The sequence below is a fragment of the Xylocopa sonorina genome, chromosome 1 (genome assembly GCF_050948175.1).
Source record: "Xylocopa sonorina isolate GNS202 chromosome 1, iyXylSono1_principal, whole genome shotgun sequence".
NCBI classification, from domain to species: domain Eukaryota; kingdom Metazoa; phylum Arthropoda; class Insecta; order Hymenoptera; family Apidae; genus Xylocopa; species Xylocopa sonorina.
Genome location: NC_135193.1, coordinates 4,836,511 through 4,864,331, shown reverse-complemented (window position 1 = coordinate 4,864,331; position 27,821 = coordinate 4,836,511). Strand labels below are relative to the sequence as shown.

Below are 27,821 nucleotides of genomic sequence, written 5' to 3'. Positions count from 1 at the left end.
TGGTTTCAGTCTCCGCTTCTATGTACAATCTGTTCTTTCGAAACGATGATTCATTGCCGGAATGTTCGTATTTCACTCGCATTACCATTGGGATTCAACCGTGTAATCATCATTACCACTTGCAAATAAGCCGGGCAAATTAAATGTACCCATTAGTTGTTAAAAAGATCGTCGGAAAAATTCGCCGCTCGCCGTCGCTTAATTTATTTTTAATACACGAGCCGGTCGTGTAACGTGCAATTATACAAAACAGTACATCGATTGTCAAAGCGTACGTTCGTTCCCTCCGCGTCTACTCCAGCTTCCAATAACTGCATATTGCACAATTTTCACAGCTCTCTCATTTCTCAATTATAGCTTTAGTTCGCGCGAAATAAATTAAGGAACGTACGATCATAGAGTAACTTGTCGCGTGCGAAAAATGACCATCGGGAAAACTTCGCCGGCTGGAAACTCGAAATTTCGTTTTTACGATGGTTTTCGGTGAAAATTTTTCGAACACTGATTCCGCTATGTATTATTCGACTATCGTATGTTCGACCATGCTCAGTTGCGCGTACCTGTACGTTTGCGTTGACACGCTCGAACACGCGCAGATCGATGTTTCGATTTATTGTACCGTTAACAGCGAAGGTTTCAGTGGATCTTACGGGTCATTAATGCGTTTTCGCATAACGCCCGATCGATATCATATAGTTGTCGATTCGTTGAATCGCGAACGAGTGTCGCCGTCGCGCGGAAATTTCGGCTTTATTAAAAGGAATTCTAACAAGCGACATTAAAAATCAATTAGCTCTAACCAAGGAAAACGAGACTTCGGGTTCTCAAGTGCCTCCAAACAACTGGAAACGGTGTTCGTAAACGTTAATTACGTTACATTTTGAGACGATATTACAGATACCTGTTTTCGAGCCAAGGAACGAGTCTGCGTTTCTGAGAAAGAGGGAAGCAACACCAAAAATGGAAGAGTAGGATATACAAGAGCCAATATCATATAAAATGTAGCAGTTAATATCGAAATATGCAAGACTGGTATCGCAATTTTCTATACACGAAATTATAGGAATCGTATTACTGTGCATATTTCCATTTTTAAAAACGAAAAAAAAGTATAATTAATCGAAAAAATATTAGAATTTCTACGAAAGGAGAAGGGAATTCATTTTACAGAGTAAAATAAACATTTGGAACTTTTTTCGTTCGCACAGAACAAAGGGGGTTGGTTCGTCGCTGAACCTTTCCTGCCTTCCAGCGAAACACACGGTTTAATTACGATTAATTGGCAAACCTTATTCATTAGGGATTATTAAATGCAATCGAAGTCTGAAACAATTGGCGTCATGTCTACGGAGCCCTTTTGTCTTCCGTCGAGTCCGTCGATACCTATTGTCGAAGGATTCGCCGAACGGTTATTGGCTGCGGAACAGTGGAGCCTATAAATAACGCTAGTCGACTTATTATGTCCAGCCTTTGCACAATTACGAATCTCGCCTAGGAATGCCCGTTCTACTTCGTTCCCACTGGCCTCCATTAAATCAAAAGTGATTTACCAGCCGATCAATTAACTTGTTGAACTTACCGTGACGATACGTCGGTTATCGATATCGCTCGGGGCTCTCTGCCTCCTATGGAGATGGAATTACTGGGTTCAATTACTTCGCGGTGATACATCATTCCCGTCAACTTAGGTGTACCGACGTAAGCAGATTTTATGTGAACGTGGATACACGCGCTTCGATTCGAATTCCAGATCGAGAGCAGAGATTGCTTCTTCGATTCTTGCTTTTTCTTTTTATCTCTCTCTCTCTCTCTCTTTCTCTCGCGCGCGTACGTCGTGTTTTATAATTAAAATCAATTTCCTTTGGATGGCTACAAATGACGCGAGAGAATTGAGTTGCTAGGATTCCATGAAATGTAGTTCATCATACGCGCCTATACGTGAATCGAATTCTGCTTACAGGCATAGAAACGAAGTTCGCGGGCTCCAGTTGCAACGATCTGGTAACTTCCGATGGAGCTGGTTCCACGATAATTAGCGGCCATTTCGATCAGAGAATCCGATTTTGGGATACCAGAGCCGAATCCAGCTCGAACGATATACTATTGGAGGGGAAAGTCACGTCGCTGGATTTATCTCGTGGTAAGTTTCCTCTTCGTATATTGTCAATCAACGTTTCTGTTACACTTACTTGTTAATTGTAGATTTTTTGTTCTTATAATACACAAAACTTCAATTAAAGTTTATCGAATGTATAAAACTGATGTTTGCCGTTGTCGTAAGTGTTTTATTGCTTTGTCGTGTAGCAGCTGATTGAATGGAGCGCGGTATAAAAGAAATTGAAAAAAAATGAGCACGTCAGTGCAACCAGATGGCTATGAGATTGCACGGAGATGTATCGCGATAGGAATGTCCATTCGAGAGATACTCCTTCTAAAGATGAGCAGATACGGTTTACTACATAAAACATAAAGCTCTTTATAACTTAGGAACGAGGTCGAATGGAAGGTAAATTTGTAATATATGATCGTAAGGTATGAAATGTTTCTTCTGAAAATTCGCTGTCAATTTACTGCGTTTCGTACCCCGCGGAACGTATCGTACGCCTCCAGCGTATTTTCATTAATTTCGATGGAATGGGAGTACAATGCGAATGAAACGACGTCGCGGAGACTATAAAATTCTGCTCGATTACATCGTGCCTCTCTAATGCTTTTCCTTTATCATTCACCATAATACATTATGTATACTCCCATTAAAGCATAATATACCATTTCTTTGGAAATGTAGCCGGCTGGATTCGGAATGAAACCGTCTCAAACATCGCCCCATAAGATTTATACAACTCGAAAGAGTTGCTTACTTACATCGAGAATTCTACGATCGCATCGTTCACTTATTAACGAAACTTTATTGCTTGACAGAGTTTGTCAGTCTGAATCAGTTCTAGACTATGTACTATCTTCGTTTAAACTCGTAGCCGTATGTTGCACGTGCAATCCTATTCGCGCCATAAGTATAATTTAAAAATCAACGATGTGGAAATGAAAGTCGCGATATCTGCTCGCTTTCAGATGCAAATTACCTTTTGAGCTGCGTCAGGGACGACACGTTGAAGCTCATCGATCTGCGGATGAAGAAGATCATCGGATCGTTTAGGTGAGCACGGTATCCCCGTCTGTGGTGCACATTTTGTGTAATATTTTTAAGATTAAATATCGTTTTAACGATAACGTGCAATTTGGTTAATGTTTAGCGCCGATGGGTTTAAAGTCGGCTTCGACTGGACGCGAGCAACTTTCAGTCCAGATGGCCAATACATAGCTGTTGGCTCGTCGAATGGATCCGTCTTCATTTGGTCAGTGGCCACGAACATGATTGAGACCGTGTTGAAAAACCATTCGTAAGTAACTTTACTCTATCATTAGCATGCATCCGTACTAACAATTAATCACTGGCGGTAATTCAGATTTGATTATAACTTTCCGCGATCGCACATGACGGATAGTAGTTTTATAAACGACTGATGGAATCTATTACTCAGAGCTCGGACTGGCCGAGTACGGAATCATTATACGAATCGCAACTCCGAGTGAACTCGATTTTTCTGATCCCCGTGAATCAGTATTTATATTTAAAAATCGCCCATTAGACATTTCCATATTTCAATAGAGATTGCAATCGGTTTTTATCCTATCGATTGCGACGCGCAATAACGATATTAAACATTGAGCAGTCTGAAATTAAATTTTATAAAGCTCTTCACGAGCTTCGCTGTCAATAATAATAAAAAATATTGAAATCGGAAATTTCGCGAGCAATATTGTTAGAGTTGTTATCTGTATAGGATATCTTTTATTACTCGTGTCCTTTCGAACACCGATAAAGTCGCGTATAATACACAATAATTTACTTATCTCAGATTAACATTTTTTTTCTGGTTCAGATTTGCACATATTATGTATAAATAATTTTCAAGGATTGATTTTCGTTCACAACAAAAAGCTGATTCCTTTTTGTTTATTCCTTTTTCCAACGTATGATACGAAGGTACAAAACAGCAGGACAATACGCGGTATCGATTTATCCTTTCCATGCAGTGAAATCGAAGGTACTAAAAACTTCATTCTGAAAATAGAAAACGCGGAATTTATCTACATACATTGTTTAAGTATCCCAAGAAATTATCACGCGTTTATTTTACCGCAATGTTACGCGCTCGTATCGATACCCGATCCCGTTACGCGATTTACCAATCAGATTGCTGGCGATCGATTCTTTTTTGTGTTAAATCCGCCTGCAAAAACCGTGGCTTTTTTATAAATCGTGGCTGAATCTTTTATCGCGCGACTCCGCCAGGGCCGCAACGTTATATCGAAATAACTGGGCATTAAAAGCCCGTTAACATCAAATTAAAAGTCATTCCAGAGAAACCACTCTATCCGCGGCTATTAAGGCGTGCAGCTTCCCTTCCCCAATTTCACCTTTTCGTTTTTCTTTTCGCGTAGCAAGCTGATCGTCTCAACTTGAATGCACGCTAAGTGTGCTGGCGATAGCACACGAAACTGTTCATAATTTTACTGTTGGGTGCAAGAATGGCCTTACTACGACACTTGAGTCGTTTTTTCATAAAACCACTGTGATCATCATTTCCATCGCATTTCATATCTGATTTATCGCTATTTTATACACCGTCGAACGATTTTCTACTTTTCCTCGACCTTCCTCGCAATTTCCATTTTCACCGTAGAAGGTTCTAAACATTTCACTTAATCAACTAACCCACAATGCAGTAGCGACTTTGGTAAGTATCTCTGAATTTGTTCAAGTTGTTTGAAAGCCTGGAACGGTAAAAAAAAAAAAAAAAACCACAGCGCGTACCTCAATGACCCAGTTTGCACACGGAGAGTGAAAAAATAAGTTTGCCTACGAAGGTATAAAATCAACGGTGCCGTGGATTCAATTCTGTGAATCGTTACACCTGCTGCTGTGTGGGCTGTGTGATGCTTCTTGCGTAACAATTTCGCGTACTTATGTCTCGCATCGTTTTGTACGGTTCGCGTACGTACGCACGTACGTGCAACGGGATGTAATTTTTAAATCCCCGGCTCGCACGTCCCGCGTATAATTTATATCGTAATTCCAACAGCGGCAATGAAATTGCGAGGGAAAAGTATGGCGTCGAAAATTTGGTTCTGGCATCGGGACACTCGTCGCGTCCAACGGTACAATTGTGGCGAGCATCTTCGAATATTTTGCATACGGTCAGCAGACGCGAGAGCTATGCGGTGTGTCCTTTAGTGCGACGCCGAGCAAACTGGAAAGGTCCAGAAAAATATTTCGGCGTGACCCGATTTCCTCCTCCAACTTTTTCGGTTATATATCTGCGGACACACCCGCCCATTTCACGTAGACCCAGCGCACATAATATTTTTATATATATGCATATTATATATAGGTGTGTAGATGATGTGCACACAGACGGCCGTCCGCGTGTCTGTGTATGCGATAGATCGCGATATCGCGAATTTATACGGTAGCGTGGATGCCAGCAACTTCCTCAAGCCACCGTGTCGGCTCCCGCAATTCATACTGTCGTATCGGGTGAACGAGTACCGTTCGTCAAGGACGTATGTGTGTGGCAGAAGGTACAATTTTTGTCTCATTTCGCGTCCCTTGTGTATTATAGAAAAAAAATGAAAAGAGCTCTTATCTTAAATATAGTGTCATAATTCATGTGTACCTCGCGTGCTTAAAAATTGAACGATCTAAGACTAAGAATAAAGCGAACTACAGAAACAGGGCGAATTGCCTTTCGAACACGACAAGCTTCTATTCTTTTCTACGAGTTTCTACTGTTTCATTCCTTGGTGCATCTGCGTCTCGATCCTTCGGTGATTCATCAAAGATTAGTGGAGCTGAATACGAAGTGGTGCTTGTACGTGTAACCGCTCCGTTTCCGGTCATCGTCAGCGATCATTTCGATTCGAGTGTCACGGTGGATAGACCGCGAGATCCGTTCTGCAATTATCTCTTCCTTATTACCCCTTTCTTAGCCGTTGACCGCTTCGTTCACGGCCTCCTCGAGTTTCCCAAGGACGCTGGATCTTCGGTGGTGGTTTCTATGGGAGAGCCCAGCGGGCGGTTGTAGTCTAGCGTGTACCTAAGTGCCGGTCGTATCGAAAAATAGCTTAAGCACCGGTCACGTAGAAGCTGGTCCAGTGAGTTGGTCTGCGAGCGCGATTTCGCCGGTGTATGCGCACGTTTCACTGTTATTACTTTCACCGTGGCTGAAGGGGCGCTCGTGGTCAGCGTCATCTTTCGTCGTCATCTTTCCTAGTCGTCCTCATCACCTTCGCGTCCCTCTATCGTTCTCCTCGTCTTCTACCGATCGTGGCGGACGTACGGGCTGGATCGTGTAATTCATACGTTGCGCGGCGGTGCCAGCGCGCTCAGGAATCCCCGGGACTAACTTAATAAGCGCCTCGCCCTTTCAACCCCTTCCCACCGGCGTCCATCCGCGCCCAGCCTCTTACCGCTCCGAGAGAGAGCCTATGATCCTGTATTTAATGCACGCTCCGCAAAGTCGGATACGCGTACCTACATCCATCACGGATAACGCGTGAGATTCGGCCGTTTCGCGAAATCCTCCCATCTAAGTCCCCGCGATGGATGTGTAACTTCGAGTTAGACGCGGCGTTAACAGATTACCTCGCACGCTCCTCACCCTACTTGCCTGTCGTACGAAATATTTCGCGTACCACTCGTTACGAGCATTACCGCGTTCGCTTTCCTCCCTTCGCTATTAATTACAGCTGGAAAAAGCACTATTCCGTCGTCTCGATCATTGATATCGCGCGTGTAGCAATTAGTTCCTAGGTAACTGTTCGCGTTCATTGAACTCCGTACGAAATATCTTTTGTGCACGTGAAACGTAACTTTTCGTTGCACACAATGCGAAACGAGCGATTTAACGAGTAACAGGAAGTGAATTTCGAGTCACTCTCGAAACTTGTTTACCCTCTCGCCTACCTATTTCACGCTATAATTAACGAATGCTCCATTGGCCAGGATAAATTCCTGTTCCGCTGCGCGAGTATCCTGTTTGCTCGCATAAAATTAGAGGGCAATCATTTATCAACCGCGTGATTACCGCATTAAAATACTTAACAAATGGTAAGAACGGAGTATTATATTATAGCGCACGTTTATTGTCCGATTTGTTTACGTAATTATACGAGTGTACCCAGTATGGGGTAACGACGCGGTTGACACTACAGTTTCAAGTTTACGGTAATTTAACAGTAACTTCGTACACTTTTACGATAACACACAAATGAAATTTTACGCAGAGGAAAGTCCAGACACTTTATATCGTTTAGAGCCAGTTATAAAGATCTGATGTCTCTGTTAGAAATTTATATCTAGGCTGTTAAAGTTAACTTCGATTATCGCTATTCGCGAGTAATTGCGCCCGCGTCTGTTTTCATGAACACACCGCGGAAGGACCATTTCTCTCGATATGACGCCCACTCACTTTCAAATTAACTCGCGGAATGTTAGATAAAATATACCATTTATATTTTACGTTTGTATTTCTGCTCGTGTGTCCGTTTGAGATATTTTGTACCCCGTGTTTCATTATCAGCGTTCGGATAAAATAGAAATTAATTACGAGCAATCGGACGTACACGCGTCCCGCGCGTACGAATTAAATTAGATAATTCATCATTGTGGCACTCATCATTTAATCGTTCTTTATTATTCGAGTACCGTTGAAATATGCTCGTTTCGGCGGTAGTAAAGCGGAGCATTTGAAATCGCTAATAGTTCCATTCCCGTTTGATCTACGCCTCCTCTACGCCGTTATTAATAGCGTAGAATTGCGATGATGCTTTTATTTACATTTCAAATACACCCGCCTCGTTCATGTACGGTTAAACCGCACTTCCTACTCGTGGCCGGTGCAGTTAATTCAAGAAAAATCCCATTAATCTCGAATCGTGGCACCCGAAAGACACGTTCGCATTAACAGATAAGGGGAATAATTTCAACCGTCGTTAACTCGAGCAACCAGAATGCGGAAAATGAGAGGAAGCGTTCGAGGTACAAAGGTTTTCCCACGTGCGCCAAGGGGAGCTGAATAAAGGCTATCATTCCGCCGCGATGCAGCGATACCTTGATTTGTGTAACTTGTTATTAATAAATAAGTGCGTACCGAGGCGTGGTAACAGCCCGGGTTATTATTCTTTTCAGCGGTAACTGACAAGTAACAGCGTCTCATAAACATTACTGCGCCATATTTCACTCACGCACGCATTTATGGCGATTTTGTCTTGTACTTTACGAGTGGATGGCTCGCCGCGATAGTTAGAGGGTATAACCGAACCCCTAAGGAAGTAGTCCGATTAGTGTATTTCATGGCTTCACCTTCTACCCCTTCCCCCAAGTATTCCCTATTTTCTTCCTTATATTTCTTTCCACTCGGTTCCGTCACCGTCGTATCACGCGATCACACCTCTCAGCTGGAGTTCCATAGATCCAAAGACAAGAAGCTTGCTCCTTTCAGATGCAAACGACACGCGTTTATGACATTCGTCTCTAATCCTTTCCCAACACCTGTACTCGTTCTCGCGAGGAGCATTACCGTTACGTAGTAAGCCATCAAACTGTCAATTAGACCATCCAATGCTGAAAAGTTTGTTCGAGAAATATATGGTATCATCGTACGCCCATATTTTCTTCTCAAGAGACGCGTACCACGAAGCAAACAATTGCACGCAGCAGCGATCAAGTCGGACAAGGATTTCTACCAGGGATCGCACAATTCTCCTGACAAGGGAAAAATGTTGTTCTATTTATAACCAGCTCTGACATCTGTCTTCGTTCAAGGGAGCCGTCCGACTGTCGGGTAAAAGCTGTGATTTACCAGTTAATGTTAGGGTTCGTCGATCGAGTATCCCGGACCACACCTGAATTATTAGGAATTATTAGGTCCCTCTAATTGTACGGACGTAATATACTACCGGACACCTGGGTATGGAAATGTTGGCGCTCATTGCTCTCTTATTCGACTCGCGGATCCTTTAATAAGCGAGCTGCCGATAACGCTAAAACAGACGGTAGCGGGACAGCCTACCGATTTACAGCGTTGCTTTACGACCGCGGCGAGTAAATATTTACAGAGATCGTAAACGCAACAACGGCAATTAACTGTGATGTATTCATAAATTCGTAGAATCGATTATTACAACGGCGATCGATGAAACGTTACAGAGTTCTAATCGTCGCGAGGCATTAGACCCGAATAGATCCCCTCGCCTATAGATGCTCCAATTCTCCGGCGGAATTCGACCGTACCATTTCCGAACTGCGCCGTGGGCGATGAACTGTAAGTTCCGACACTTGCGAGATGCGATACGATGAATACGGAATGCACTATTTCTGTTAGAAATTAATACAATGAAACCGTGTCGGAACGATAGTGCCTGCAAACGATTTGATGGTAAATGCTTTGATACTGCTGTTTATGAACGTTATATGGAATACGTGATTCCGGAAGTCTGCATTGAGGGTATCATCGACTCCTGGTTGCGTTATCATCTAATCAGTAGCAGAAGTTTGGCGACATCCGAGTGTCGATATTTAACGCTGTCCAACGAGCATCCTGCTTTGAGACTTTGGTAGAATTTAAAACCTGACGAGTTCTCACAAGTCGATATCGAATCTGTTTACCGATAACCACGACCTAAGTATCACACTTCACGATCCTTCTGAACCTAGTCAGAAGATATTAACCCTTTGCGCTCGACGACTTTTTCGGTCAGACGACGCTGCAACTCGAGACGATTTCGCGCGTAAATGAATTTATATACGAATTAACATACGGAAGTGTTATATTTTGATATATCATCTATGTTTACAGTTTGAAAAACATAACTATTGGAGTTCAAGTTCTGTAGTTGCGTTTGCTGTGATATTTTACATAAACACTTACCAAGGTATTCTGAATTGGCAGAATCTTGTGGGTCATCGCTGCTACTTCCGGATTCACTGATGTCTATTACTCGAATTTTTCTATTTCTCGTACCCGATACACTACATCACACGAACATACATACAATTCAAAATGAAACTGACGTTAAAACTTTGAAAACGAGTAGTGGAAAACTTGGCGATACGTGTGCTTGCTACGATCGTCGAAACTGTACTGAAGCTAGACACGTCGTATTCGACACTACAGTCGTAGAGGAATTTTACGTCACAATGTCACTTTCCAACCAAAAACGTAAACAGCCTAAGGGATCTATTCTCGAATGAATACTTCGCTTCTATCAACTGGAGATAACGAAATTCAGCGTAAATACAGCAGCTCGAGTAGCCACGCGAAACATTGTGGCAAGTGAGAGTCGCCATCCGAGCGCAAAAGGTTAAGATACGAAGATATTAAGAACGTTCGCGTTACTTTGTTTCAACAGCGATCCAGGAAGCTACGCAATTAACAGTCCAGCGTTAAATTACTGTTGGAGCGTTGAGAGTTTCGATTTCTAACAGGACACACCCGCTACGCTCGCTAAATAAGATCTGGGCATTAACGATTTAATCGTGTCGAGAAGGCAATAGTCCTTTCGAGCACCGCGTATTTTGTCTCTATCCATCGTCTATCGACAGTGGCCGAGTAACTGAACAGGTTCGATACCAGCAATGAATTAGTCAGCGAAATCGGTCGATACGGTGATTGAAAATGTAATGAAAATTCAGCGTGCTCTCCGGAGGACAGTAAGAGGGAAAGACGGCCGGTAAACACGTCAGGTGAGAAAGATTAGAGAGAGTGCCGATCGATCGTGTCGGTGCGCGTATGGACGTACACGTCTGTACAAACTTCTGGCCATTCGAAGCAGCCAGGAAACCAATCTCCCTGGCATTCCCTGATGAGTATCAGTTCGATTCCATTGTCGTCCAGCGTAACGAACCATCGTCGGAGATCAGTTGCCCTCTGGCACTCTTTTCGCCTAACACAATTTCGTTTCTGGGGCAATGATCGGCCGGTCCGGCACGATATTATGCCATTTATCTTCGTCGTATCTACGAAAGGCAAGCGCCGGCGAGCTCTTTATCTGTTTTTCCCATTCCTGGTCCCTTCGTGCCAGTAGTAGGCAGCTGGTACGGATATACATGTCACTCCGACCTCCTGCCTTCTTTTCCACTACCCGTTGCTTCATATTTTCTCCTCCCTCCATGTCTGCCTTAACAATTCCCCTTTGGTCGGTGCATTTCGCTATTGACGATCAGTTTTCGATAAAAACCTTTCCATCAAGTCCATACAGATTCTTTTCTTCCGCGGTTATTCACATCGGCTCTCTCAATCAGGTCGTCCTCTACAGCCTGCACGCTCTCGAGGTTGTTGTATCCTCTGTAATTAGACGCGTGTCAACGAGATCGCTCGTATAAATCCCAAAATCATTCGTTCGACTGATAAAGGACTCGGAACGAGCGACGATCCGCTCTCTGTTTTCGCGCCAGAGTCAATCGTCAATGTAGAAGCGATCCGTTCGTGTTAAGCAAAGTCGTTGCTCTTGTCAAGCACTCACTTAAGTCGCTAACCTACTTCCGCTACTTGAGTGAGTGAGTCTATGAATGGTGGTGGTGAATGGTGAAGGAACAATGCATTAGCTTGTAAGGGAAGTATAAAAGGACCGGTGCACCACGGAGTTCTGTGGACAGAAGGTAAATTGCTAGTATAGTTGTAACGCGGGTTGATTCCAAGAAAATAATTGCTACCCCGGACTGTAAGAGGATATCGCTGTAAAATAAACCAACTGTCGCTTTCTCTTCCTCGGCTAATAAATGAAGAAGATCGCAAAAATTTCTCCTCGAGGAAAATATCGGTTTCCCGCGCGACATCGATACATATTTATAAAGTATTTCGAAACGCAAGATACTCTTTCTCGTTGCGGAAACAGAGTTATTCGATTAACTGAAAATCTGATTACTCGAACAGCGTATCGTAGCTAATTCAAACAATCATGTTTCGTGTGCATACACGCCGAATGCATGTGTACCTTCGAATCGTAATATCCGATAAATTCTGACTGGAACGAGCATCGAAAATGAAGATACGAAAATCGAATAAGTTAATCTTGAAACGTCACGTCAAAAGAGCTTTGTATTCGTACAGAGAGTTATCCTGGTCCTTTCGAAATCCCAGGAATAGTCTGCGAACGCGATAGTCGGACTCTGAGACTCACCACTGTACTCGTACGCAACTTGGATTCCGTTTGACGCGCTTACAGTTCCTTCGAGCGGACTTACCTCTATTAATACTTAATAGACACCATAAATTCATCAACGCGTGCATCGTGGATAGTTGCATGCCTTTATCCTCCAGCTGGCAGAAATTCTGGATGCCTGGACGCCACGAATCGATAAAATTACGCGGTTTCTGCACCCGAAGTGACGCCAACGGGCCTCTTTTCACTTTATAATTTACCTTAATTTCGATCGATTCGAAACAGAACGATAGTAAGAGGCCACTGTTACATCCTTACCCAGCCGCATCATGCGGCTGCATCTAATTTCTATGATATTCGATACAATATCCTCATATTATATTCCTATCAGATTAGCGTAAATCTCTCCGCCCGACGCAGGTTGTTGCATGTAATAATCAAGTGGGAGATTTTGTTAGCCGATAGATTGATTTATCTGCGCTTCCTGTTAACTCTACAAGCTGGCCACGTCATTGAATTCGCTTCGCTTTTTGTATTTCTATGCGGTAATCATGGTAATTTTTACGAACATTTTTAACCCCTCCCGCAGTCAATTACGTAGCAACAATTTGTAAGCTTGTAGCGTGTACCTAAATGCGTGCAAGGGGTGAGTTCTGTAATCGCGAGTGTTGTTTGCACTAAGTACCATTTCATTTTCTTAAGGCTTAGCCCAACGATATTTAATCCCTCGAAACGGCAGAAACTCGCTAAACGTGGAGAGTTCTATTTTTGCAGAAAGTTTGAAAAATCTTTTCACCGTTCGTCCTTTTCTCCTCCATTAAACCCCGCCATTTACAGCTGCTCCCATCGAACGGAACTGAAAAATGAGAGAGCGAAAAGGAGCGGAGACTGTTTAACGAATAGAGTCGGGTCTGCCGGCGTATCGCTCGGTAAGGAATGAAAAAGAGCCACGGGAAGGTAGTGGTTCGCTCGCTACCGTTGGTAAACTAGCCTCTAACGCAGAAATAATGGAATGCCGCGCGGAGATGGTGCGCGTTGATCTTGAGCGCGAGCATCCGCTGGATTCAGCGGCGCAACAGCCACCGGTGATGGCACCAAACAGCCTTACGTGGCTGGTGAAAGTGAAGCAGAACTCGAGCCATAAACGGTGCGAAACTTTAACGGGGCATTGCGAGGAATTCCGCTGCCGTTACTAAAACTGGATGTTCGATGCACTCGTGAAAATGTTGGCCCAACCGTGAATTCGAATCGTATGGAAACTTGCAACCGGTTACGCGGAACGCGGATTAAGTAAGGAAATTTGTGTAACATCGAAATTCATTCTCACGATCGTCCGCGTTTCTACGTGGCTAAATCTTTCTACTCCCGTGCTCTCGAATTTTCCTCCTACGGAGTTACTAATACTTAACTTCTTACGCTACACTGATTGCGATTCTTCTGCGACGATATCGTTCGATCGATCTAATCTTTTTGTTTCATTCTCACTGTTTCTCTTAAGGCCATTTAATACATTTCCAATTCTCGATCGCTTTAACCATTAATCTTCTGAAACCAATTAGTAATACGATGAAGATCCGACAGTCCTCCACGCTAGAAAGCGTGCCAACGTTGTATCATTAAACTATATTCGAACAACGAAGCGGAGGATGGATAAATCAGCTTCGAAAATGGATGTAATTAATTCGATAATATAATTTACTGACAGATGTGGATGCATGTACACGTGCGTTATAAATATTGTTTCTTCTTGAAAATGAACAGTCCTTCGAACGCAACACGATACGAAATTCAATGAGAGCGGCATGAAATCTGCACGTATCCGATAATAATCAAGCCCTTTCTCGCGTTTAGATTTACTCAAGTACGTACGCATGGCGGTACACGGTCGAGCGGTCGTAAGAGAGGCCTATGAAAGCTGGTTACGAGCGGAACGACGTGTCACAGCCGTTGCTTCTTTACGGCCGACAGTGTTCGCGGCGACGTTTCGCGTCATTTGCCGTGAGAACGACGCCGATCTAATCATCGTACGTATTGTCGTCACCCTCTCGCCCCGAAGCCGACGGAGTCACCAGGCGACTGTGCGTCAATGAGCGCGCCATTAGGCGCCACTGTTCGTGGCCGAGCGAACCATTCAGATGCGCGTCGCTCGCGGCCACGTAGATTGATGGCAGAGATACACGATTGTCTCGATAACAGGCGGAATTCCTCGCGGAATTGTCGCGACTCCTACACGCTTATGAAACGCTCGCCGCGATCGCTCACTTCCGTGACGCGGCCGCTAAACACGCCGGAGAAAGTAATCGTCGGTCGCGGCGTTCAACTTCTGCGACCCTTGTTCGCGCGGCGCTCCGCTTCTTTCCCTCGATTTCCGCCATTTGCGTGCAGGACGATCGCGAGGGTCGTTTTGCATCCTCCACGCGTGACTCGATTGATACGCCTGTGCACACATAATCTAAATAAGAGAGATTATTGTTTAGTTTAATTCGCTTGGTAGAGTTCTGTCGGGTGTAAGTGATACTGAGATTTGTATAATAATATTAGATATTATTGTTGTCGCAAATAAAATTCGTCAGTTCGATACCTTAATCGTGGGTCATTGAGTTAATTCAGTCAAGTTGAAATTCATTGCAAACTCATTTGTGGCGGGCATCCAGAAGCTTTCGAAATCGATTAATTCTGATCTGCGCGTACTTAACCATGTGCAGCTTTGCGTTCCATAACTGGTGTTCTGGAAAACGTAAATGTTTATTAATAATATACGTAACTATCGCTGAGATTAGTATCGTTACAATAGCTTCAATAATAAGACATTTCGGAATAAAGCTTAATAAACGTTATTAATTTTGATACACATTCGATTAATCATGCAATAATTGTTATTCAAAATTATATCTATGTATATTTCTCCGAAAGTAAATTTCTTCTTCCGAATGGGGTACGTACTGTAAAATATGATAGCGTGCATACTTAAATTTGTCAACATTAATATTGTACAATATTACAATTCCGCTCGAAATTGTAATTGTCAGTGGAAGCATAATTAGGTTTGGAATTGTACGCTTTATTATTCGCTTATATAACCGTAGCTCATTTAGCTGTCCGTATAAACAACATAGGAGGTAATATATTTAATGCAATAAACATTATCACTTTGATTAAATTGCAACGTACCGTATGAACAAAAGGAATGCAGGAATTCGATGGAATATAGAATCGCGCTTTAAAATTTCCCAGTTGCAAACCAAAATAAATTGAACCGTATGAAATAGATTGAACCGATGGAACCAAATGCCATTGAGATTCTTTTATTGTTAATAAAACAGGCTAAAAATAGAAAAAAAGAAAAAAAGACGCGACTCGTTCACGCATACCCGACACATGTCTTATAGACGTGTCCACACGTTCCTGTCCAATGAACGATTGCGTCGTACGGTTAGTTGCGTTAAGATTCTCATTCTGCCAGCACTGCGAATTTATCGCCTCGAGGCATCGCCTACGTCGACTGTGTCAACAGGTGGTGCTCATCATTTTGCACTGACATATTACAAAGGAGCAGCTAAGTATGATAAAAGATGCATTACCAAAGAGTAAATTGACCAGCTCCTGCCTGTTAAGCCAGCCGCCACTGCAGTTATAAAGCGGTGCTTCGATAATCTCGCCGGGCGATAAATCTTATTTTTCAATAATTCGTTTTAACACGCGTCTTGACTGTTGCGCGTAAATCAGCGAACTTAATAATTAGTTCCCGCATATGAATTTCGCGTTAACCATCGGCGATAAATCAGTTTTTCTGTAGTACGAAAATCGAAAGTACTTCGAAACACGGAAACGAGCAGGAGGAGGGGATCTTTTCGGTCATCGACCGTTGCAACGCGATACACCGTTCTGGGTAACATTTGTGGTACGGATAATTGTTGTAATTTATAAGCAATAAATAATGATAAACGCTTAGAATGTTATGCACACTGTGGAGAGATTGTTAAGATAGATGCAATATTCTAAAGTAGAGCGCCATTTTTCGGGCAGCTTGGGTGAAAAAAAGAATTTAATTCCATATATTTAAATATATACAAATTTTATATCACCGTAATACCCTTCGACGTAAAAATTTCATTTTAAATTCTTTCTTCGCGGACAGGGTATTTCATTTCTGCCAGATGCACTGTATCGCGCTCTTATAGTTTATACGTCACGAATATGAATTACGGTGAATGTGAAACGTGAAAATGTAGTGCTCCGAAAATTGTTCCTTATATTCGAGACTGCACCGTTGGCTCATAGAATAATTATTCTAGTTATTCTACGTTTCATTGGATAACCGAGATACACTGATATTTGGAAAAAGAAGTGTGCAACAATATCCTCTTCCTTGCCGTCCGTGTACTCAGCATAATCCATCGTTTCCAGATGGACTCTGAAATCCTAAGTGGCTCTCTTCGCGGGTACGTTTCGCTTGCCACTTCCTTCCCTGGATTCTCCTCTAATTGTCTGCAACTAGCTTCCACAGAGTAACGTCATCCATTTATCTTTATCCTTAAAAATATTTCCTTTGCGCCAGGATAACAGCAATAGAAATAACGAACGAAGTAAAGAATAACACTTGGCAGCATTAAAATGAAATAATTGGATAATCGCAGTGACATTATTTTACCGCTCCCCTCCTTCCTGTTAGTCGACCCTTTCCGTGTTTCGTGTCGGCCATTTCTCCTGGCTAAACGCGATCGCGTTCACCGCGAAGGGGGGAGAAAAAAAAAAAAACGGGCCAACCGAACGAAACGCGATGCAATGAAAGGAAAAGAGGAACAAAGGGGCGACCAGACGGGCAAAGTAACGGTTCGAAAATGTCGTTCGGGGAAGCTTATTTCCACGGTGCTTCGGGAAAAATGGATAGGTTTCCTTTATCAACCTCCCAATATACACCGCGTATGTAGGTGGTTACTTTCGCAAAGGTATCTCGGATACGAGGCGAGACACGTCGAAAAATATCGCCGCCGTCGTAGCTGGTTGTCGCGGTTGGTAGCAATGCCTGCGGCGGCGACAGCGGTCGCCGTTCGCGCGACGGGCGGTCGCCGCGACGCACGTTCTTGCCGAACACTTTTTTACTCCGGTCCCTGTTGTTCTTTCGCCCTATATGAGCCCGCTTTCTTGTCAGAAACAAAGTTTGCGTACTCGTAGGCATGTCGTTCGAGCGTGTCCGCCGCTCTATCTTGCTCCTCGTTCGCCACCTCGGTTGCTTCCCCTTTCCTTTTCGTCCTGCGTTACCCTTCTCATTATTTCCACCCCGACGTGTCCTGACGATTATTAGCTTCGACTGTCGACTATTCGTCTTCTCCTCCAATACATTTCTAATGGCTTCACTTGACAAATAGACGAGGATGTACACGTGAAACTTCTCTCCTCGTCGTTTCGTAAATTCGTCGATGCGGCATGAATTTTGCAGTTTTTATCTTAATCAGAGCTCCATTGTACGGAAACGGCTGCGTACGGCTGTATGTGCGCGTTTCAACATGACCGAGGCGTGACGCGGGACGTCGAACAATTGATGCATAAACTTTTTAATCATATTTTTACGAATCCAATTTTCTTTTAGCACGTCGTCCTACCCGGTCGCGCTTGACCTTTATACTATTTCAAAAATATACAGCCACTTTATGCCCGCTTCCCGACGCGCGATCTCCGTGAAGTTTTACTCGAGACGCAAAAGGTATGTCATTTTCAGCACGTTTGTCCTCGCATAGAAACACCCTTTTACGATTCCACGGAGCCCCGTGAATCACCCTCGGGAATTCAGGTTTTATAGACCTTTTGCTGCACAGGCGAAGCCGCTCGGGCCAGAAAATTACGCCTCACTGTGTATTTTCGCATTCAAATGAAATCCTTAGCGAGAACGATTCACGCCGTCGCTGATTCTCACATATTGGGTGGTCCATTAACTGCTACCGCTTTAATCGCTTAACAGTTACTATCCCATCCAACGATTCCTTTAACGCGTGGTGCAGGGGATAAGTATCGTGTTCTGGTTACGAGGTCTTTATACGCGGTGCTCTCACTCTGGATGCAAGACGCACGTTCATCCTTTTGCCAATGGAATAGTACGCCTTTTTTACGACGTGATAGACGTTTTTCGGCGAATATCACGACGTGAAAGTGTAACAAAAAGGAGTAGATCTTTATGAAATAATTGAGCATCGTTGTACCTTCTATCGATTGCGAGATTCGGTATAACGAAGAGTTACTGTTGTTCGAGAAATAAAAATTATTAACGAAAAAGTAAATTCGTTTTTGTTAGACAGCGCATAAGTTCGTTGTACCTGGACAGACCGTGGAAATTCAGACGTACATCTACGTAGATAGAAATCGAGATTAGGCACTAGATCTGTTCGCGTGAATCGTGTCATTGAACCAGAAGCGTCTCTTCCCATCTCCTCTCATTTGACGAGGCAGCGAGAAAAAGACAATGATATTCAGTCAGGCTAATTAAGACCGTGTCCTTCGTCGCATTATACCGATTCATGTCGTCGGATGATAGGTACGGAACGACGATAATCCCCTGGCGCGTATTTACCGGCTGCCACCGCGTAAAAACAATAGAAATGAGACGTCCTGGCCAACGTCGAATCAACTGCGTCGGACATATTTGCGTGCTGCGTGTGCGTACCAATATATATATATATACTCGCTTTACCGATATATACACCGGCCATGGGAAACCCGTGGTCTTTTATAACAGTTAGCCGGTGGTCGCGGCGATTCGACCGGCCCATTACGATCTGAAAACACAATCTCGGCCCATAATTGACCTCAAATTGCACTCGCCTGAGGGAAATCAGTTAATGCCGTGCGTGTTGCTACATGTAATCAGGGTAATTCCTTTCACCTCGTTGTCAACCTTATCGCCCCTTCTCTCTACCCTGTACAACCTATCAGCCCGATTGCAAATTTCCAATTCAATTTAACGCGACTTATTCTCACGCCATTACGCGTCGCGTTGCATCGGATCGTCGCTGCTGTTTAATCGATGCCATATGAAACATCATCGACCGATCAACGCTTCAATTAACAGTACCAACCCTTCGCTTAGCAAAAGAGTAAGAGAGCGTAAGGTTCTCGAAAGAGTTTCTATTTCATTCGCGACACATTCGTACGGATTACTTGTAAAAATGACTACGAATCGCGGTATTACGTGTACGTATGTGTACCTCAAAGCCGTTTACTTGAGAAACGTGAAACACTTGCTAGACGGCACACAAACGTAACGTAGGAAGATGAAGAGCTAGAGCAGTTCGATTGATCAGTCGCACTATGTCTTTCAGAGCTGTGGTGACAGCAGTATCTTGGCATCCTCACGGCACCTACCTCGCATCGGTGGACAGGGCGAAAACGGTGACAGTCTGGGGCGATCATGTTTAACAGGAGCAGCGACCCCGAGATAGACGATTGTTTCAGACGGAAACAGCAGCGCGTTCTTTTGTGCCGAGGTGGACGTTCGTAGGGTCGATATACGCGGAGGCATCGGAAAGGACACACCGGTGCAGGATAATGAAAATCAGTGGGTGGTTCGGGCGCGTAGGTTGTAAATCGTTACGTTTCGAGGTTGTACAGAGCCACTGCTACCGGGGCTGAGAAGATTCAGACACGGTAGAGATTATTGTACATAAAACTGCACTGATTGTTGCCCCCCAAGGTTGTAAAGATTTCCTTTTTTAGGGTAATACCTGCGCGTCGGGACCGCGTCCCTCCCTCAGAAATTGAACAGATTATCGTAGTTATCCTTTTGAGATTCGCTAGATACGCTCCTTTTACTTCTAAGAGACTATTCTCGCGTTTCAATCGTCTGTGTCGGCAGACGCAATCGCTCATGTTGGATCACTTTGCGAGGAAACTATAAAACATGGCTCGTTTCTTTACCGTTCTACCTTCACTCCAGCCGGTTTTATTTCGAAAATTAGTCTCCGGTTGAATTCCCACTCGCGCGTTTCGGATAACATCGCGATACCTCGTACCCGAGGCGAATCCTCCGTCAGTTCAGCCTAATCGCGAGTATCGAGGAGCGTTTTTTTTTTTTTTTGTTTTTTTTTCGTTTTTCGTATACACTCGGACACACGGACGGCTTCAAGATCTTTGCATAAGCGGAAGCCACGGAACAAGTTTGCTCATCGCCGAAGCAATCGTGAAATCGAGTCTGCTCGATGCTTTCCGACGTCTGCGAGTCGTCTCGGACGTTTTTATCGCGAGTCCGATGGAAGAGTCGGATGGAAGGCACAATAAAATACCAGCGTGTACCGGTACAGAATTGATTGCGTTATACAAATTTCGTTTCACCGACATTTACGTACCGGGTAACGAGTCGCACTGTGTCGAGCGTCGCTCTTATTGTAAAAACGAACGATTAACTACTTTGTATGAGCCATTCTGCGATGTCGTTGCGCGTTAATTAACAAATTTTAGCGGACAGACCGATATTGGTTTCCTTCCCGTAAAGGATCATCGTTATTTCGAGTTTCTCGGTGAGTAAATAATATTTGAAACGAAATACTTAGCGTTCCACTTGGCATTGTACTAGAAAAATGTTAACTAAATATTGTATAATTCTTGATTTATATATTTGATATTGTAATATATTATTTAATATATTTTATCGACAACTTTTTGTGCTCTTTCGTTAACGATATGTAGATTGTTGCAAGACGAAGAAACGGAATAGCGGATTGGTTGGTCGAAAACAAAGTGAACGCTGCAAACATTCGTGATCTTTGAAAGTTCTTTTAACTTTTCCCGATACTTTGATTACCATAATGAAATCTCCAATTGGTCCAAAATTTAGTCACGCGAATACATTTCCAACTTTGCTAAGCTCAAAGCAATTTAAACGAAACGGTTTTGCGCAAGAGCGTAGTCCTTTCTTTTCTGTAACGTATATCCTATGGAAGATATTTATATATTTTTCTGGATCAAATCGAAGATTAAAATTTTAATAATTTCTACATTTTATCTAGGTTTATAATTTCTAAGAAGAATTGTACTCGCCAAGCGGGTGATTTGACGCGTTTGAAACGCGGTGTAAATTAAGAGGATAACGTAAAATGACTCATACAACGCGGATCGTGATCTTCGACGCTCGGTATCCGTCGTTGGCGACTCCTTCACGTATGATTTTAGACGTTACTCGCCGTTTCTTAGTGCGTCTTACCGCCTCTACTTAAAACAGATGATCACCGTACTGCACAATAGTTGTAAGTGAATGCTTGATAGGCGTTCAGGGCCAAGATCGAAGGGCCTCTAGCAGTGTAAGTATAGAAATTTATGACAACGTTTGTCGGTAAAACGCGAAACGCCAACGTGTATAGTTTTTCATATTTTTGATACGTGTTTTTGTTAATTCGGATAGATTGCAAGCACACACGGAACATCGTCACATCGTACAACATGAACGTGATCATAAATTTCTTTGCACGCTTAATTGATATCGCGTCTGCGCTCGTGTCCTGCCCTCGGACACGTCTCCGAGGTCTTCTTCTTCGCTGGTTTCGTTCACCGTCGCATGCGATTAGTATAAGTCTATATTAACGGTACCTTAAAGGAACTAATCGCGGTCCTGTGGACACAGGTTCGGTGTATACGAATCGAGTAATTGCAGTTAATCTTTGTTCATCGTACACGAAAACCGGTAAGCCGCAATTGATGATATTATTTCTAGCGTTTAAGTTTCGTAAGCTGTAAGTCGTCGCTGTGTGTGTACTCGAACATAGCATTGACATCGATATGATTCTCTCGGTCGAGCAGTCGAGATTTCGTTCGGCGTTATAGTTCTCATTTGTTTCCTTTGATTAACAATCGTCATTGATCTCAAAGATATAATTTACGAAATATATCGATCAAATGTTTTGCTCGACTAACGCTTTCTGCCTAATATTCATGTCTAGCGTTAGCTGTTCTGTTCACAGCGTGTGATTCGCGAGTAAATTTTGTTCAGAGAGCGAATTAATGGCGTCCAACATTTTACACATTTCTTTCCTCATCGTACAAACAATATGGTCATGTATCTATATCTTTTATTCTGTCTACTATATTATACGTTCATTTTGGCGGAAACATTGTAATACACTATTCGCAATATATTATATATATATATACATTAAATGTTTTCTTCTTGCATTTTTTAAAAGGTGGTACATTTTAATCGATCCTTATCTAATTCAAGCTTTTCATTTCTATATTTTCATGAGAATTCGAACGCTGTCCATTATTAGTATTGTATTGTACGACTACGCATTGCATATTAAGTATTACTTCATTGTCAATTTCATTCCCTTTCCCTTCACAGTAAATCTCTACCTCTGATAATGTTTCGAGTGCGTTATTCTAAATTAAAATTTTGTAACAATAATTATCCTTGTTCTACAGAGAATCGTCGTAAGATGTCGCGCCGTAAAACAGTGATTCTCGAATATAACAGTTTTTAAGACTCGTAACATTCCTCGAAGGTAATCCGAGTATTTCTAAATTGTACATTCTGCCACGTTTAATCGTTTGTAAAAGTGAAAATAAAGTTTTCTAATAAAAAGCAAGAAAAGTCGTCCCCTCGAAGGGTATAATTTGTGGGTTCCTCTTTCAACATATACACTTTGAATCAATTTCAGGAAACGAATTTTATTGCCGTTTAGCAAACTTCTTGAAATTGGTGAAATCCCCGAAGATCGTGTCCCTATTTTGCACGACAAAAAACAAAGAGTCGAGTAAAGTTTCTTGTTGCTGTTAATTTGCATAGTTCAAGTTACAGATTGCTCTTTAATGTAAGCTGAAAACTTAAACTATGGTGATTTTCGTAGCAAATGTTTCCTCTTTTATTCACTTCTTATAGAAATTCCACGAAACTCGAGCTACTCTAACGAGTAGTTTAATTGGCCGAATGGTAAGATCTTTAATTTGCGTACGCAAATCTCGTAAATTAGAGCTCGTTATCCCTTTTAATTAAATTAAATTAATAATACTTCTTTCATCGTGTATCCTGAGCGTGTAGAGCGTGTAGGAATTTCCTGAAATTCAGAAAACTAACAAAGTTATGAGCTTTTGAATGGAACGGTGTTCTGTACGATAACATTCGTTCAATGGGGGATAAACGCGACTCCCTTGAAAGCATATTTCTCGAACTAGACGATACAATGTTCCTTGAACAAATAAACCAATCGGCTTAAATCTTTCATTGTTTAAAACTGAATAGCATTATCCGGCGTATAAAACGAAATTCAGAAGGCAATAGTTAAAACCAATACCTTTATCGCGCTACAGAGTTGCCTGTTAGAACGCGAAACAACTGCGCACTAATTTTAATAAATGATACGTAATTTCGGGAGTATCTTCGTCTCTAGTCTTGGACTTTACACAGTTCCTTTTCAACTTCATATTCGTGAAACGCGGAAAAGGTTTCTTTGTTGCGAAACGACGAAAATTCCTAAAAAGAGTTTTTATTCGAAGATGTTTCTGAATAAAGTAGCGATGATCTGAGCGCGTCGCATTCCTTCGTTCCTTTAAAAATTCCAAATGCCCCATCCGTACTCCGGGGAAACTTTGATTTACCACGAAATGAGAGGTTCTTTCATACTAAAGAAACAAGCCACATCGTGCTTTACCCATTGTTTTTCCTTTCTCTCCGTCGGAAAATAAACAAGCAACATTTTAAATAGACCACCGTTTGTAGCCGACGTTCTCCCCTCGTGCTGTTTTTTTTTCAACAGACGAGTATTCCTTACGCATTAAAAAACTTCGAAAGTCTGCAAAATAAATGATGCCTACAAAGGGGAGCATTATGCTTATTTCTATGCGCAATATCAAAAATCCTTTTTACCTAATGATTACCCCCGGACAATACGCTAAAAATGTTAAAATATTTAAATATAAACAGCGCATAAGTAGACTCTGAAAGTAAACAAATAACGACGTGTAAAATTTGTGCATAACGCGTGAAAACATTTCAAACCCGTCAAATTGTCACGGAAAATACGAATTACAGCACTGCGCTACAATACCGCGTTTTCTACTACGTAACAGCAAGCATTTCTGCGTTTCGAATTTCTCTGAAAAACTAGCAGACTAATTTCGAAGTTGCGGTGAAAAGTATATGCTCTCTGAACCCGAGTCCCGCGATACCCTTATTCAACAGTGCAAGTTGATAATCGTACCTCGTCAAATCGGCGGTTCTTTTTAATTAACTCCCATTCTGGGTGTTCTCGGCGCTCTGGGTGTCCTCGGTTGGCGTCGTTTCCTTTTCGCGCTCCTGTACGTATGCTCGTGCTGGGGGATGATAAGTCTAGGCCCGGTGAGCAGCGTATTCGCGCTGGCGTATGTACGTATATATAGAGGCGCATGTATCAAGATCCCCTCACAGAGGTCCACGATATAACAGAGCGTGTATCTGACAGTACCTAACGTGCTTTCGAAAGCGCTCATTAGTCACTGAAATGCGGTCGCGAAGTGACAACTCGTACGTGGAATATTATACGGTCGAAGAACTTCCGCTGTGTCGTATCGCGCGAGCAATGCACGTCCTCTTGCGCATGCACCGTTCGCGTCTCTCTGTTTCTAACTTTCGCATTATACGCCCTTTGTCGACGATTCGACAGTTTCGACAGTTTCGCAATGGAACGTGAGAATGCGGCGCCGCGGCGTGCCCGGGGAACCCGCTTGCAAACGACGTTAAACTTCGATCGGACCGCCACATCTGGGACCAGCCGAAATCTTTTTTACTCGCTTCCTGCGACGCCCTTCGCGCCCTTCGTGTACACACAGCCGAGGATACACGTGTCGCACCCTTGGCCCATCGTATACCGGCCATCCTGTTCGATACCCGTGGCTTACCAACCTTCCAGATGCTCCAATTAATTTGCAACCAGAGAAGTTCCAAGAGAAAGTTGATCGCGTGAAAGGAAATGTCAAATCAAGAGGTTTGTATCTGCTTCTGCGTTGAATTACAAACGCAATCTTAATTGAGATTTCGCTGCAATTGCCAGGCACGTACCGCTGCCTGTTTATACGAATGCACTGACTTAAACACTTGATCAAACTTGGTTAGAAGGCTTCCAAAATGTTGGGATGATTCTTCAACAAGAAGAAGAGTACATTTTAAAGTCTCTCCAGTGATAATTTTAACCGAGATTGGCACGTGTAGCGAGTGACCGCATTTATCGTTGACACGTACTACTGGACGTAGATTTGACGCCGCATAGAGTTGTATGTTCTACTTGCTGTACTTGATGCAGGTGTCTAAAACTGTCTTAAATTTAATCAGAGTACAGTACGCGTGCATTAAGCTCGATTTAAGACAAGATTAAGATCGACATTCGTTGTGGATTAAGCCTGTTTTATATTACATCCGTACGAGAATAGAAGTTATTCAATATTCTCTCCCTTGTAACGCAAACGTTCATGAAATTTATAATCCTTTCAGAATATTATTTATGAGGCGGTATAGTAAATTTTATTTTCGGTTTCGCCGCTAAAGCTTTTCCAATAAAATGTATTCGTTAGAAACTGTGCTGCATTAACTTCGCCGGTCGGAAGTATGAGATCGGCTCTTCTGCTCGAAAATTAAACAAAAATTTTATTCTACAATTCTGCGCCGTTAAATATCTCTTTGACTCTGGATTAAATTCTTTGTGCGGGCATTTTTCATTTTCCTCGATAAAGTCTCCCACCTAAAATGTTACGAGAAATATTTCACGGACATCGTATTGCACGCGATAAAAATTATATTATGCGTTTGACAGAGTAATTCTACGCCTTTGAATGGCTCGAGTTGACCCGGTTCCACGATGTAAAAGAGATACTGCAAGTAATTGAAGATTAGAAGAACACTCGGCTATTTGTCAACGTAATCAAAGACAGCTGAACCGCGGAGCGAGGCGAGAGATTTTTATGAGACTAATATAACACACGGGAAGGCTGTACGTACGTTCACCGGATAAGATTATTTTCTATCGTCGAGTTTTCATTTCAGGTTCGTCGAAATATAGATTATCGAATTTGTCATAATACCGCCTTTGGTGTTATCGCGCAAAAGTGTTACGTTAATACGTAAGAAACAGTAATCCATATCACGAGGAGGACTTTGATCGATGATCTCCAAGTCTGGAAAGGAGATGCTCTTGAAAAAGACATCCCGTCAGTGATGTTACCTATATGTACATATCATCTGCACATCATCCCATGCAAGTACAACACGTTTACTCTATTCATAAGAGTGGTGGAAATATTTCAGATGATAAATGCGTGCGGATCACTCGAGCGAGTACCCGCAAATTCTTATCAGATCGGTGCATCGTCAGCAGTTACGTTCCCGTATGTTCTCTAACGCGTAAGTGTCTCCGCGCGTTGAATCTTGCTCGCTTCCTTTTACGCACTTTGTAACGAATTAACGTCGACGCCTGTTATTTTCCTCAGCTCGGCGCAATTAAACGTATCGCATCGCTTAATGATAGTTAATGGATGGCAGGGGAGGGCTCGTAAAGAAAGATGCCAGCGCACGATTGCGCGTCGAACGATATCCGCATGCCGGCTCCAGGTTGCGGTTGTTTGTCGTCGACGTAATGAGCTAGAGATTAGGGATTCGAGCGCAAAGGGAGATCGCATAAAGGAATCAGGAGAGTGACAAATTAACTCACGTATTGGCGGAGGCTCCGTGAGATTCGAGTAGTCGCGCTCGTCTGTGGGAAAAGAGCAGGAGTGTTACCGGAAAACTCGACGGAAACGTCGGTCGTCAGACAGGTAAGAGACTCGGGAGCAAGTTTAAACGCGATGTTTGTCCGCTGATGTAGAATCAGCTAATGCGAAATCGCGAACGCTTTCGCGTCCCGTCACACGGAAACGCAAACTCCACCTGTCTATATTTTGTCGTAACTTTCCTTTCTGGCTGTCCCCGGTAAGGATTCCCTCCGATTTTCCTGGCGGAGCTCGTTCGAGTATGGGAATCGTAAACATCGTAATTGTGCGCGTCGATTTATCCGAGGATTTCAAGCTTTCGCATCACAATTGGCTCGGTGATTACAAATGTGACGCTAGACGCGAAGAAATCACGCGTTACGTCGCCGATGAAAGCATCGAAATGCTCCGCGCGTAATTTCTTTTTAATTATTGTTCGTCTACCGCGCGATCCGTACTTTTTATTCCCGTCGATTAATTATACGGGAAGTGCTGTAAATGAAATGATCTGCATTTGAAATATTAGCGACATCACGTTATCGAATGCATTCGTAAGTGGCTCGTTTTCTGGGGATGAAAGCGGCTTCAATTTAGTTGGAGCATGTTTAATGTAGCTCGAAAATATCGTTGAGAAGCGCACGATAAAAATTGCATTTCATGCTTTTAGAGACCTTGTGAATTTATTATAGCTTTTAAAAAATGGAAAAGTTAAATATCATATAACAGAACCATTTATTCCACTCGAAACCTGGTTATACACCGTGCATCAATGTATTTTCGATCTCTACTTGTTTAGATTTTTCGTTAATAAATATTTTTTAAGTACTCGAATTGAATTTTTGTAAAAACAAATATCTGACCATTAAACAACTTTTGCTGCGGAAACATTTCATATGAGA

The 27,821-nt window shown here is 42.7% G+C and overlaps 2 protein-coding genes across 3 annotated transcripts in view; both read left to right on the top strand.

The window, feature by feature from the left end:
* Atg16 (Autophagy-related 16) overlaps nucleotides 1-20,290 on the top strand; it is a 392,813-nt gene extending 372,523 nt beyond the window's left edge. For both annotated transcript variants that reach the window (XM_076895681.1, XM_076895690.1), the window contains 4 exons: nucleotides 1,961-2,140; nucleotides 3,073-3,157; nucleotides 3,255-3,401; nucleotides 19,542-20,290. In XM_076895681.1, coding sequence (XP_076751796.1) covers nucleotides 1,961-2,140; nucleotides 3,073-3,157; nucleotides 3,255-3,401; nucleotides 19,542-19,638 — 509 coding nt within the window. In that variant the 3' untranslated portion in view covers nucleotides 19,639-20,290. The remainder of the gene's footprint in view (nucleotides 1-1,960; nucleotides 2,141-3,072; nucleotides 3,158-3,254; nucleotides 3,402-19,541) is intronic.
* A 6,614-nt stretch (nucleotides 20,291-26,904) lies between these two features.
* Nucleotides 26,905-27,821, top strand: part of LOC143423988 (uncharacterized) — a 41,265-nt gene continuing 40,348 nt past the window's right edge. The window contains exon 1 of the mRNA XM_076895754.1: nucleotides 26,905-26,988. The gene's annotated coding sequence lies outside the window, so the exon portion shown is untranslated. The remainder of the gene's footprint in view (nucleotides 26,989-27,821) is intronic.